The following is a 14,103-nucleotide window of genomic DNA, read 5'->3' as shown; positions in this document are numbered from 1 at the left end:
TTGCCTGCCACGCTCCGTCCAAGTTTCATCCATCTGTTCGATGTAGGCAGCTTTCTAAATGCAATTCAAGTCATCTGAATATCTAAGTCCTACCATGGTTGCCTCCCTTCATGCTTTATGATAAAAGAGGCTGTGAAAAAAATGTGAAAATGATTCCTAAAACTTCATTTGTTACATGGCTTCCTCGTTTACCCTCAAATGAGGGATCGGCAGGGGCTTTTTTTTTGCTCGCTTTGTAGCGCTGATGTTTCGAACGATTCTCTCCCCATAACGATGGAGTCTGTGAAGTTAGCTTGACTGCTAACCTGCCGCCTGGCAGGAGAGATAGGTCTGTGCGGTTTGATATCTGCAGACAGCTCTCACGAGCCCAGCGGGTGACTGAGGAAGAGAGAAACCATCAGACTCAACTCGGCCCGGCTAGAAGCCCCCTGCCTTTCTCACCTCCCTCTGTGTGTCAGTGGCCCTGGCCGAGTCCACTCTCCACCATGCCTGCGCCAATACTCGATACGGACAGGCACATCAAAGTCTTGGCCTTAGTAGAACTGAAAGAGAGAGATGGGATGGGAAGCATATTGAACACCCGGCTTTCTTTCTTTATCTCTCTTTTCTTTTGGTGTAAAGAGGAAAAGTAGAGACACAAGCGTGAGGCAGTTGGAAAACTCTAGTTCTTTCCCTCAGTGGATGCCAGTCGATCGGTAATTGGAGCCCACGGCGAGGACGTTGCTTGTTGCTGGTATGATGTGGAAGTGCAGCAATATTTCTAGCTAGTCTGTCCACATTTCCCCACCGAGACCTACCCAGACTGCCTGTGTAGGAGCTCACAAGGATGTGATGCATGAGACTTTTGAGCTTTTGCAACTGTCTGAGAGAATGCAGGATGGAGACAGCTCTGTATGTACTGTGATGTAGTATAAATGTTTGAGAATGTGTGTGCGTATGTGGTTTTCAGGTATGGATGTGCGGAGGCAGCATGTATGATGTACCTTGTTCGAGGGTGGGCCACATCTACAGGAAGTACGTCCCCTACAAGGTGCCTTCAGGGACCAGCCTGGCAAGAGTGAGTAGAACTTCCACTATCCTCCCAAATGAGAAAGGATGGAGTGTTTCTCTACAGTGGCCCAATTCTGCTAGTTTATAGTGCTCTAGATTCACAATGTTCATGAGATCTTATTCATATTCTGCACACATGATGAGAGACAAATAGTACAGACAGTACAGGTAGCACTCTGCTCTTGACAGTGTGTGCGTGTGTGTGCATATATATATGCGTGTATACATATATATATATTAGTGCTGTGAATCGATTACAAAAATTAACTGATTAACTGCACATTTTTTTTCTGAAATTATTAGAGATTAATCCCACCTAACATTTTTAAATATACTTTATTTTGCAATAATTTCACACCACTGTCTGTAGCCATAAACATTACAGTATAATTAAAAGCTACCAATTTACATTTATTAGACTTAAAAAATAACAACTGCTAATTTAAGTGAACTTCACATAAACCTGTTATTTACCTGTGCCTTTCAGCAAGTACAAAATATATAGAAATTGAATAAAATCAAACACTAAATTCTAAATTAAATATAGATGAATTCTTAAAATTATTAAAAGTTATTGATTTTCTCTTTTTTCTTTTGTTCTTTGATTGAACAGACATCACAGCATCTGGGTTATTAGGTTATTTGGCTGCTATTACTTTAAGAGCTGCCACTACTAAATGTGATGTGGATCGGACATGCATGCTCGTAGTTTAATTTGCATTTTAATATGACATGGTACAGGGTACAGTGTGCGCTGCTGGATTTGTGCGTGCAATTGAAACGCACATGCTAAATTTCAACTGACATATGGCCTGACAACATCTCATCTGACACAGTTCACTGTTGTTCTGCTGAAGCTCCCCCATCACCTGCACCTTTCCCACGCTTATTTGACTCTCTCCTGTTTGATGTGGTCATAAAAACGTTAAAATATTTAAATAAACACATTTTTTGTCTAGAAAAAAAGAGAGAGAAGCAGCATTGTGAATGGGGTGGCCAACCCTAGCTTCGCTCCAGCTTTAACTGTGTTAAATATTTTTAGCGCAGTTAAACTTGAAAAATTAATCCCCTGCATTAACAAGCCAATTTTGACAGCACTAATATACAGCATAATACATATATACTCTTTATGTCCGGTTCATATAAAAATAATATATTTCCCTTAATACGTCCATAGAACCTGAAGCGAGTGGCAGAGACATGGATGGATGAGTACACAGAGTACATCTATCAGCGCCGGCCCGAGTACCGCCATCTCTCCACTGGTGACCTGACCTCTCAGAAAGAGCTCCGCAAACACCTCAAATGTAAAGACTTCAAATGGTACATGAACACTGTGGCCTGGGATCTGCCCAAATATTACCCACCTGTGGAGCCACCGCCAGCTGCCTGGGGAGAGGTGGGTGATCAAAGATCCTAGCTGTTAAAATTGTGAATGAACAAAATGCAGAATTTAATAACTTCCATTGCTTTCAATCATTGGTTTGGAGTTTGAATTAGATGAGCTAAGATGCTGAATTTGAATTTGAAAAGAAATGACAGTAAGAAATCAGTGCAGTTACACAAAAAAGCAATTTGAATAAAACTAAATTTTGAACAGTGGTGTATATACTGAATAGATAGGTAGATTCTATTTTATATAATCTATTTTATATTTTTACATTCACAATGTAATCAGTATTCTGTTTATTAAGGCCAAGTATGAATCTCATCAAGTTGGTGTTTTAGGCATTTTAAATTTATTCCAAAACAATAACTTAAAGCAGTAAAAATTTAAACAGTATGTTTTATTTGTGAACTTATTTTCAGCTATTCTTTTTAGTAGTGAACTTTTAACTATTTTTGAGTTTATCGGATCATCAGTCACCGAAGCTTGGTAAGTACTGATCACAGACACAGAGATTTACTTTAAGTTTTACCAAGCTGATTACTCACTAAAATCTCCCACAGGTAATGTTTTCATGCCATTTTAATTCTTATTTTGATGTAACAAAGTGGTTATATCTAAGTGAGTTGTTTACTTACTTTTTTAGTTAGTATTACCTTTAACACCTTTATATTGTTCATTCAAAATGAACACGAGGTGGGATTTCACAGCAATCCCAATCACAGCAGACCACGACCAGTTGTATTCAGTCATATAATGATGGAAGTTTTACCTCCTCTCATGTGACTTCTCCCCATTCATTCTCAATTACCCCCCACTAAACTCACCACATGTTTTAGGGGGTCTGTTAAAACTCAGTGGGCTCAGGGGAGGCCAGAGAGACGCAGACTCCCGCTATAACTTTACCTGCTGGTGTCGCTGTTAGACAATGTTTTTTTTTTAGAAAATCAAGTGATTTATACGCTATTTAATGTTATATTTTGTAATATCAGCATTGTTTTATGTTTGTGCTGCAAATTTTCTTCCTCATCCAATATTTTGAGAAGGCACTGCTAGACGCCTGTGATAGATAGATCTTCTGGTCTGATCTGTACAGATTTGACACCCTGGTGCCTTTTTTGTTACACTTTGTTTGTTTTTGTTTACCAATAAGTGGGCACATAACTTTTCCCCACTTTCTTGATTTGAGGTGCGCACTAAAAACGACACAATCGTCAATACATTCTGTGTGAGACACAGCACAGATGCCAGTACAGGTATAGGGGTGTGTGTGCGCATATGACATAGAGTTTATGCGGCAATGTACATTGATTTATGAGAAGCACTGCCTGGTGAGATATAACATATTTTTCACCAAAGACAAACAGGCGGCCGATCCTCACCTAAACCCGTGCTGTCTAATATACAGCGACATCATATCGTAACCATTGTTTGCATCGCTGCTTCCTAATCCATAAATAAACAGAAGATGCGTAATACATTTATTACTCAAGCTGATACAGGAAGACAGGCTATTCAGGTCATTCATTATCATCTGGGTTTCCTGTGCCAGAACAGCGGTTCTCGGGAACACGTGCGGAGAGACGGGCCTGCCATTTCTCTCCATCTGCAGTTCTGCCATGTCTGTTATAGTGGGGGGTATTTAATATGCATGGACTGATTCCCATCTTGTGCATTTTGATGGGCCTTTTTAATCACTGCTGAATGATGTACCTCACAGACATCATGCCTTAATGAATCCCCCCAGGGAACACCATCTCCTCTTTTTTCAATCCCCTGCCGTGATGTGTCAGAAATGGCAAGTAATAATTTACAAATGTAATTAATTTCCCATCCGAATTAATTGTAGGGCTGACGCTTACCGTAAAGCGTATCCGTCCATCCGAATTGAACCTACCAGCTGAGGTAGTAATGAAAACAGTTTTTTGGTTTCAAATGTTGTAGTGGAGGCAGCCCAGAAAAGTCCATTAGCCAACAACATGCCGTCCGTTTCACTTATTGGCTCTCTCTGCATTAGCGACGTAAATTGATAGTAAAAGGGAAAGGCTGTGTGGCGTGCGGCTGGGGAACCTGCTCGGGGGAAATTTATGCATGGTAAATATCTTCTTTCCTGAGGCGAAATGATAGTAATTTGACTGTCAGGCTGATAGCTTCATACGCCACGCTCTCTAGCTGGTCTGCCCGCGCGGCCACCTGTCACCCCGCCTGATGTATTGCACAATAAAAGAGCCTCATTGGACTTTCGAAGCCACCCCCACAGGGCATGACAGAGAGAGAGGGGTAGCTAAGGAATGAAACGGGTCCTTGTCGGCATTCTCGGCGTAGGACAGGGGTCACCGTCGGCATGACCTCCAGCTGACAGGGCAGCGAAATGGGTAAGCAGGCTGTCAACCATATGCCTCTCGCCCACCTGCACACATATATAGTCTCTCTCTCCCTCACAGCTGCCTTCTCAATACACTCAAATACTTTAAATAATGCAATCAGCAGACTTTTCAGCCACTTTTATGCTCGTAGCCATTGCTGCCAAAGGCTGTTATAGAGTAAGTGCAGTTGTTAGGTTTCCTGTGGCTTGAGAGGAAGAAGAGAGGAGAGACCCATGCTGATTTGATCTGATTCTGCTGCATTTACCTCTAAATAGTTTGTGATTACATGCGCTCTTCTAGGGTAACCTCCTATGTTTTAATTTACATTCTTGCTTTATTTTGTGGTATAAATATTATGAATCAAAATTGAATTTTTTTTTATCCTTTTGTGCACTACAAAAAAAGTGCTACACTATGAGCAGGTAGTAGGCGCTGATGATTTGACTTAGGCAGCACTTAAAAATGATGCAAGAGGAAATGTTCTTGCTGTTTCTTTCTAATCAGCACAACCTCCTGCTGAATTTCTAGAAAAACTTTAAAAATGACGAGAACAGAGGCTTTCGAAAAGCCACAACAGTGGCAGCTTTGAGCTTCTTAAAACATACTGGAACACATTTATAGCTGCTTTGGCTTTACAGAAATGGGGTTTGGTGGTAAATTGCTTGCATCCAGCAATAAATTAGATTCTAATGCATGTCTTTGTTACAGCGTTGAACAAGTCAAATAATTCATCCTGAAAACATCACTCGACGGCAGGCGCAAGGAAGGTCCAAAAGAGAAGCGAGAGTCTGCTAATAGACAAGAAAATGAATTAAACATGTTTTCTTTTTATAACCTCGGGAACAAAAATAAGCTTTTAAGAATAAACTGGCAAGGCAGAGCTTGGTGTGACCTTGCTTTTCGCTTTCATTTTGTTCCATTTGTCAGACTCGTGCCTCCTCGATTCTCCAATCCAGCTCATTCGAAAAGAAATCACAGCTCAAATGGGCTGCACCATTTCCTTTCCCGTAAATAATAAGTGGTAAAGTGTTGACCTGAACTGTAATGAAGACCAACACAAGGGTTAGGACTTTCTATTTCATTCTGATGTCACACATTGTCCTCACCCGCACTCGCATCCATCTGCCGATTGCATTCGTTTTCAGCTTTGCTTTAAACTCATTCAAACATTTGGAGTGAATTTTAGGCTTTCTGACAGCGAGCAATAGCAAATGCATCTAGTCACCAACAAGAAAAATCTGCTTTAAGTCATGCGTAGAACGCACGGAGCAGAACTTGGTTGATTTGTGCTGCCTACTAACTGATTTCCAATTACTTTCAACAGTCATGCCTTGCCAAGAGCTCAAAAACCTTAAATCCCTCACCTCAATCGTTCAGGACTCATGAGCGTGAGAAAACATATTTGAGGAAGCGGGCTCCAACAAACACTCTGTAATCTGTTTCCTCTTATGGCCTTGGTATGCAGTGCACAATTTCAGCAGTGGAAGCTTCTACATTGTGCATGCACTAGACTGCACAGCATAATATGTTCCACTGCAGTTCATCCTCTTTGTTAGGTCTCCTTTTGGTGTTTGTGTGTGCGTGTGTGACCTTGCCCCAGGCCCTGGTCCCCTCATGTCTCCCTAGTGAGGTGAATAAGTGAGCAGAATTGGCCCAGAACTGCTGCCCGCTCTTCTGTGTCTGCTCAGGAGGCTGTGGCTCCAGCCGCTCATGCATTATTGAGCTGCACTGTGACAACAGTCGGTACACCTGAATGCCTTAAAGAAAATTAGGCGACCTGGACAGCCAATCAAAAAATGAAAAAAAGAGACCAATATAAGGACAAGGGCCGGCGGAACACTCTGGAGTTCATGCAGTGGGGAAAGTGCACGCGTCTTTGTGAACAGGTGTATTTTGAATGAATCATTATTTAAATAGGCCAATTTAGCACTTGAACAGATTGGAGACCAGGGGTCGCTTTGTACCTCACTGCACAGTTGGGGAAGAAGTGAAACTTTTGGCTGACTGTTACCTTGAATCCACATCTGAGAGCACTGTAGAGGTGATTGCTTTGGTCAGGAAGGACTTTTCTAAACATCTAAATGGTGTAAACCATATACCTCATGTGGACGTATTTAATAATAGAACGACTTTGCAGATGCATTTGATATTCTAATTCCTAATTGCATAATTCTTAGCATTTTAATATTCACAGAACTGTCAAATCTCAGCCAACCTTTGTTGATAGAGAATATTGATTATATTTTGCTAATATATTATCTGCTGCTTTAAAAGGGAAAATTTAGAAATGGCGTGAAGGTTGTTGTTCCGTAATATATTATACAGTTGAGGTCAAAAGTTTACACCCCCTTTCAGAATCTGCAAAATAAGAGGAATCATACAAAATGCATGTTATAGTTTATTTAGGACTGATCCCTAAATAAGATATTTCGCATAAAAGATGCTTACATATAGTCCACAAGAGAAAATAATAGTTGAATTTATAAAAATGAACATGTTCAAAAGTTTACATCCATTTGATTCTTCTGTGTTGTTACCTGAATGATCCACAGCTGTTTTTTAGTGATATTTGTCCCATAGAAGTCCCTTGTTTGTCTGCGTGCTGTTCTTCAGAAAAATATTTCAGGTCCCAAAGATTCTTTGGTTTTTCAGCATTTTTGAATATTTGAACCCTTTCCAACAGGACTGTATGATTTTGAGATCCATCTTTTTACATTGAGGACAACTGAGGGACTCATATGCAACTATTACAGAAGGTTCAAATGCTCACTGATGCTCCAGAAGGAAAAAAAAAACATGCATTAAGAGCTGGGGGGTGAAAACATTTTGAATTTGAAGATCAGGGTGAATGTAATTATTTTGTCTTCTGGGAAACATATAACTATCTTCTGTAGCCTCTGAAGGGTAGTACTAAATGGAAAAAAAAATATGATATTTAGGCAAAATAAGAAAAATGTACACATCTTCATTCACTTCAAAAGTTTTCACCCCCTGGCTCTTAATGCATGGCTTTTCCTTCTGGAGAATCATTGTGCCTTATCAGTGCCATAGTTTTTAGCAAAAGCATGTTGTGGACTGTGGACAGTTGTTGTATATTTTGGAAATTAAATAATAATAATAATAATAATAATTATTATTATTATTATTATTTAAAAGATAGTTCATAATTTATGACCATTTTTTAAATAAAAATTAAAATCCTTGTTTTTTATTTCTTTTTCTTTTTTTTTTGTGGTAGGCTCAGTTAAAATGTTGGCAAGGCAGAACATTCCTTATTGTTGAACCATGTATAATTTATTCAGTATTGATAAATTATATAATAAACTTCAATATTTAACAACTAAAAAAATAAAAATATTAGTATTGTATAATTTATGCTTGCTGGGGTATTCTTCTCACGTCGTCTATATTGAAATTAGTGTGGAGCGCTATTTGTATGTGTGCAGTTCAAGGCTGTCCAAATCCATGATTTCCATGACTGTTAGGATGCTGCCTTCAAACACATCTGTCTATGTAGACAGTACAGACACCGAGGCAGCTCACTAGATTTTGAAACAGTGCTTATGTGTATATTACAGTCCTTGCAGTCCTTGTTTCCAATTCCTTGTTGTTGAACCTTGTTAGATGCAAAGACAATGCTTCATCTAACCTTGTTAAATGCTTGTGCAACTGAAGGGTGGCATTTAACAAATCTATGTCTCTGTCCATAGATCCGTAATGCGGCGTCTGGTTTGTGCATTGACTCTAAACATGGCTCTACGGGCACCGAACTGCGTCTGGATGCTTGTCTGAAAGAGGGTGCAGAGCGAACATGGGCACATGAGCAGGTATATGGCTCCTATTCTCTACGATGTCCTGCATTGCTTAGTACTCGAATGATGTGAACAGCAGACTGTTAATGTAGTTACTTAAAGGTATCCTTGAGTATAGCTTAATATATTTAAATGATGTTTTTTCACTGAAATATGTAGTAGAAAAACCATTAAAGATTTACTTTATTTTAAAAATCCACATTGTTTTATATAAATTTTGGACTTATTTCATTTATGTAAAATAGTTGCGCTCAATGAGTTTCTGGCGTTACCTGTCGATATTTTTTTTTACCACAACACAACTCAGAATAAGCAACTCGGAAGATAAAATACTGATACGATGCCACATTGTGCAGCTTTTGGTTGTAACTTTCAGTCTAAGGGCAAAGAGAAGTGATGTAAGTCTTCACTGCTTGCCTAGCAATAAGAAGAGGAAAAAAGAATGGGAAGATGCCTGTGGATAAATAAAACTTCTTAAAAACCCGGGTCTTTGTTCTTTCCACTTTAGCCCTGATGCCTTTGAGGCTTTTAGTAGACCACAGATACTGAAAGAGCTTACAAACAGCAGAGACAAGAAACGCTAGATGCCATCCTGACAGGATGTAAACATGTCAACGCTTGTTATGATGCCGCAGCTTCTGAAGCAGTTTCTCAGCACAAATTTCACTCAGTATCCGGGGGTGTTTAGATGGTGCGGCATTTAGCTTAAGGTGACACTTACATCCATCACCACTTGTAAGCTCTTTCAGTACCTGTGGTGCTTTTATCAGTATTTTATTTTCCGAGTTGTTTTGCGCTAAACATTGCAACAGGTAGCAACATTTAAATAATCGTGCACCCCATAGTCCAAAATATGTATAAAACGATGTGGATTTTTAAAAATAACATAAATCCTTCATTGGTTTTCTGCTACATTACAGTAAGACACATCATTTATGTTATAAAAAGCCATGCAAGTCTTAATACCTGGGGTTCCCTTTAAGTAGCACCCTATAAACTAACTGATACTTTGAAGACATGATACCATGACTTGAAAGTCATTCTGTGGTAGTCTCTTTAAAATTGAGAAAGTCGTTCTTCCCTGTGGTGGTTAGATTTTCACGTTTGGCTGGAGAGAGGACATCAGGCCTGGGGATCCCCTGCACACCAGAAAATTCTGCTTCGATGCTATTAGTCAGAACAGCCCCATCACCCTGTATGACTGCCATGGTATGAAAGGCAACCAGCACTGGAGCTACAGGAAGGTAATGCAGTAAAAAATTTTAACTTAGCTACTAGCTTAGCTTATTCTCATGAAATACCACAAATGCATGAGAATTACTGTAGGTAGAGACTAATATTTATATATATATATATATATATATATATATATATATATATATATATATACTTGTGTATATATATATATATATATATATATATATATATACTTGTATATATTTTATTATTTTATTAATGTTAACAAAGATTAATAAATAATGTAACAAATGTATTGCTCATTGTTAGCTAATAGTTAATGTAATAATTAACATTACCTAATGAACCTTATTGTAAACTGTTACCAGTTTATGTATATAAATATATTTTATATACAGTCATGGCCAAATGTATCAGCACCCTTGCAATTCTGTCAGAAAATGCAACCCTTCTCTCAGAAAATTGTTGCAGTTGCAAATGTTTTGGTACTCACATGTTTATTTTTATTTTTATTTTTTTTTTTGCATTGGAACCACAAAACAAACAAAAACAAAAAAAAACAAAAAACAGAGAAGAAAAGTCAAATCTGATACAATTCCACACAGAACCCAAAAAATGCATTGGACAAAATTATTGGCACCCTTAACTTATTATTTGGTAGCACCCCGTTTGGAAAAAATAACTAAAATCAATCGCTTCCTGTAACCATGAAAGAGTTTCTTACACCTCTACTGAATTTTGGACCTGTCTTTTGCAAACTGAACCAGGTCATTCAGATTTGAAGGATGCCTTCTCCCAACTGCTGTTTTGAGATCTCTCTACAGGTGTTCTATGGGATTCATTGCTGGCCATTTCAGAACTCTCCAGCGCTTTGTTTGTAACCATTTCTGAGTGCTTTTTGAAGTGTGTTTCGGGTCATTGTCCTGCTGGAAGACCCATGACCTCTGGTGGAGAAGCAGCTTTCTTACACTGGGCACTACATTGTGCCTCAAAATTCTTTGGTAATCATCAGATTTCATGATACCGTTCACACAGTCAGGCATCCAGTGCCAGAAGCAGCAAAGCAACCCCAAAACATCTTTTAACCTCTACCATGTTTGACTGTGGGAACTGTGTTCTTTTCTTTGAAGGCCTCATTTCTTTTTCTGTAAACAGTGCCATGATGTCCTTCAACAAAAAGCTCTACATTTGTCTCATCTGTCCACAGTAGTTCTCCCAGAGGGATTGTGGTTTTGTCACATAAGTTTTGGTAAACTTCAGTCTTGCTTTTTTATGCAGTGGTGTCCTCCTGGGTCTCCTACCGTAGCGTCCCTTTTCATTCAGATGGCGAAGGATAGTGCGAGCTGACACTGTTTTATGCTGTGTCTGCAGATCAGCTTGAATTTGTTTGGAAGTTAATCGGGGTTCTTTATCCACCATTCGAACAATCCTTCATTGTAATTTTTCATTAATTTTGCTCTTCTGTTCACATCCAGGGAGGTTAGCTACAGTGCCATGGGCTGTAAACCTCTTCATGATATTTCACACAGTGAACATAGGAACATTAAGATCTCTGGAGATGGACTTGTAGCCTTGAGATTGTCCATGTTTTTTCACAATTTTTTCTCTCAAATCCACAGACAACTCTTCTTTCTTTTCTCCATGCTCAGTGTGACACAACACAAAGGTTGATTCAACTTTTCTCCATTTTAACTGGTTGCAGTGTGATTACTATATTGCTACTTGCCACAGGTGTGTCTAAATACAAATTACAGGAGCATCCCATGCTTGAAAAGCAATTATTTCTTACAATTTTGACAGGGTGCAATTGGACAAATAATTTTGTCCAGTCCATTTTTGAGTTCTATGTGAAATTTTATCAAGTTTGACTTTTCTTCTCTGTTTTTGTGCGTTGTTGCAGTGCAAACAAAACAATAAGCATGTGAATACCAAAACATTTGCAATTGTAACAGTTTTCTGAGAGAAGTGTTGCATTTTCTGACAGAATTGCAAGGGTGCCGATATTTTTGGCCATGACTATATTAATGTATATAAGCCTTTATAGATTAATGCATAAGACTTTAGATGAATATATATATATATAACTAAATATATATATATATATATATATATATAAAAGGTTTTATAGGTCCCACTTCATATTAGGTGGCACATACATGTTTTGCATTGTACTAAACAAAAATACCTGCATGAAATTACATCTGTAATTAATTTCTGTAATTACTTTTATAGTTACACTGTTGACCCATACCACCAAACCTGTCCCTAACCTTACCCGTATCCCACCTTAATAGTAGCAAGAGTGTTTTGCAATACAATATGAACACAATAAGTACATTTATTTTGATGTATTTTTTTTATGTATTCAGTAGGCACAATATTTGTCTGTAAGAAAAATTTATAATATAATAAAGACAACTGACGGAATATAAAAGGGTTTGATGTCATTGAGGTAAAATCCATTATAGTCTACATGAGTAATGTTTTACACCCAGGTGTTACGTTTTCATATAGCTTCATACATTTTCATATACCATCTCTAAGGAAAAGCCGCACCTGTCTCCTTCCATATTCCCTCTCCACATCTTCTTTAGGAGGTCAATAAAGTACATCTACAGCAATAGAGCAGCGATAGCACAGAGTGTACACCTTGTTACAGAAGCCCCTGTGGACTAATGCCTAGCGCTCAGGGCCCATCACTAACGACGGAGCCTAATACAGAAGCTCAGCTTTTATAGCCCTCTAGCAAGGTAGAACTAGCCTAAACTGAAATATTCCTTCTCACACAAAAGCTTCAAGGTGCCAAGCAAAGAAATCACTGTCATTGCAGGATAGGTCAATGACGGAGCTATAGAGAAAGGAAATATACAGTTGAAAGGAAGAGGTGGTACCTGGCAGTGGAGCTGCCTGAGGCGCAGAGAACAGTAAATCAACCCAGGGGAGAGTGGCACAGAACTGGAGCCGAAAGCCCGAAGGCATGTCCCTCCTCTGCTCAGCCTGATCACTCCCTCAGGGACACATCCTCAATTTTTTCACCGGCTCTGTTTGGCATACTCAGTATTTTCTAGCGCAAAAATATACATGCCCTGTGTGCTGTGGAGAACGCTTTCAAGTGGAAAGTTTCTTTGTTGCATTCCACTTTTTGATAGGAGATTGATGTTGAAGCACTCTCCCATTCTTTCACTTTTATTTACCTTTCACCTTCCTCTTTTTCTCTCCACCTCCCACCCCTCTCATCCAACATTTATCAAATTCTCACATTTCACCTCCAAACTCAGCTTTTCTGATTAGCGTATTCCGTGGTTGGTTCTTCAGTTCCACTCCTTTAATCTGACTGAAGGCTAGTGGGAGATAAAGACGGATTAGACCTCCGCCGAAGTCACGGTGACTGTTTCTTGTTTATTTATTTTTATTTCTCTCTCTTTCTCCATCCCATCTTCTTTTTGCTCCAGGATAAGTCTTTGTACCACCTGGTGAGCAACGGTTGCATGGACTGTAGCTCAGGCGATAAGCGGATTTTCATGAACAAGTGCGACCCCGAGTCTGAAACACAGCAGTGGATCTTCCAGAAAGTCAACGCTACCGTTCTGGACAAATTCAACAGCGGCGCCAGCTCATAGGACCTGGGGTTGTGGTCAAGTCAATCAGCTGGCTTCCACACATACACACACCTCCCACCGTCCTTAATGTGGGCCTGGATGTTCTTACTGTCTGGCTCTGGGTTCCTCTCAAGGTGCTGCAGCAGACTGAGCGAGTGCAGGCTCTTGAAAGAGGGTACTAGAAACACAGAGAGACACGAGGCTGGTGGAAACGCATCCACAATGAGCACCTTGCTGGTCGAGGAGAATATAAACAGCCTGGACTCTCTAGTAAGGGTCTAACTTGGGCCCTTAGATGCTCCCTATACATTGAAAAATAGTGCATCTTTAGGACTTTGGAAGTGGAGTCCAGTGAAAGAATGTTCTGTTTCAGTCCTTGAAGATTGCATGGGGGATTTGTACACAACCGGAAAGTTTGCTCTCAGATTTTTTTTCTTTTTCTTTTTCTTTTTGTATCGCTATTTATTTTTCTCTGGGATCGTTTCGACTGTATATTTATTTGTATTTATTTGGTGCCTTTTCCAGATTTAAGTTATGTGTACTGACTCTGTTTTATCACCTATTGTACCTGTTACAGACTTGTCAAACTTGGGTCAAGGCATTGGGGTGACCTAATTAAATGAGATCTTTGACTTTTTCAATGGAATCTATCTTGTTACAGAGTTTCTCGTCTATAAATAAAGCAGAAAATG

General features: G+C 39.2%; 1 protein-coding gene across 1 annotated transcript in view; it reads left to right on the top strand.

The window, feature by feature from the left end:
* The window catches only part of galntl6 (polypeptide N-acetylgalactosaminyltransferase like 6), a 211,814-nt gene extending 197,711 nt beyond the window's left edge, over nt 1-14,103 (top strand). Inside the window, exons 9-13 of the mRNA XM_051116816.1 lie at nt 950-1,057; nt 2,228-2,449; nt 8,514-8,630; nt 9,710-9,859; nt 13,265-14,103. Of these exons, the coding sequence (XP_050972773.1) occupies nt 950-1,057; nt 2,228-2,449; nt 8,514-8,630; nt 9,710-9,859; nt 13,265-13,432 (765 nt within the window). The 3' untranslated portion in view covers nt 13,433-14,103. The remainder of the gene's footprint in view (nt 1-949; nt 1,058-2,227; nt 2,450-8,513; nt 8,631-9,709; nt 9,860-13,264) is intronic.

The sequence above is a fragment of the Labeo rohita genome, chromosome 1 (genome assembly GCF_022985175.1).
Source record: "Labeo rohita strain BAU-BD-2019 chromosome 1, IGBB_LRoh.1.0, whole genome shotgun sequence".
NCBI classification, from domain to species: domain Eukaryota; kingdom Metazoa; phylum Chordata; class Actinopteri; order Cypriniformes; family Cyprinidae; genus Labeo; species Labeo rohita.
Note: the sequence above shows the minus strand (reverse complement) of the source record. Positions and strands in the feature narration are given on the sequence as shown.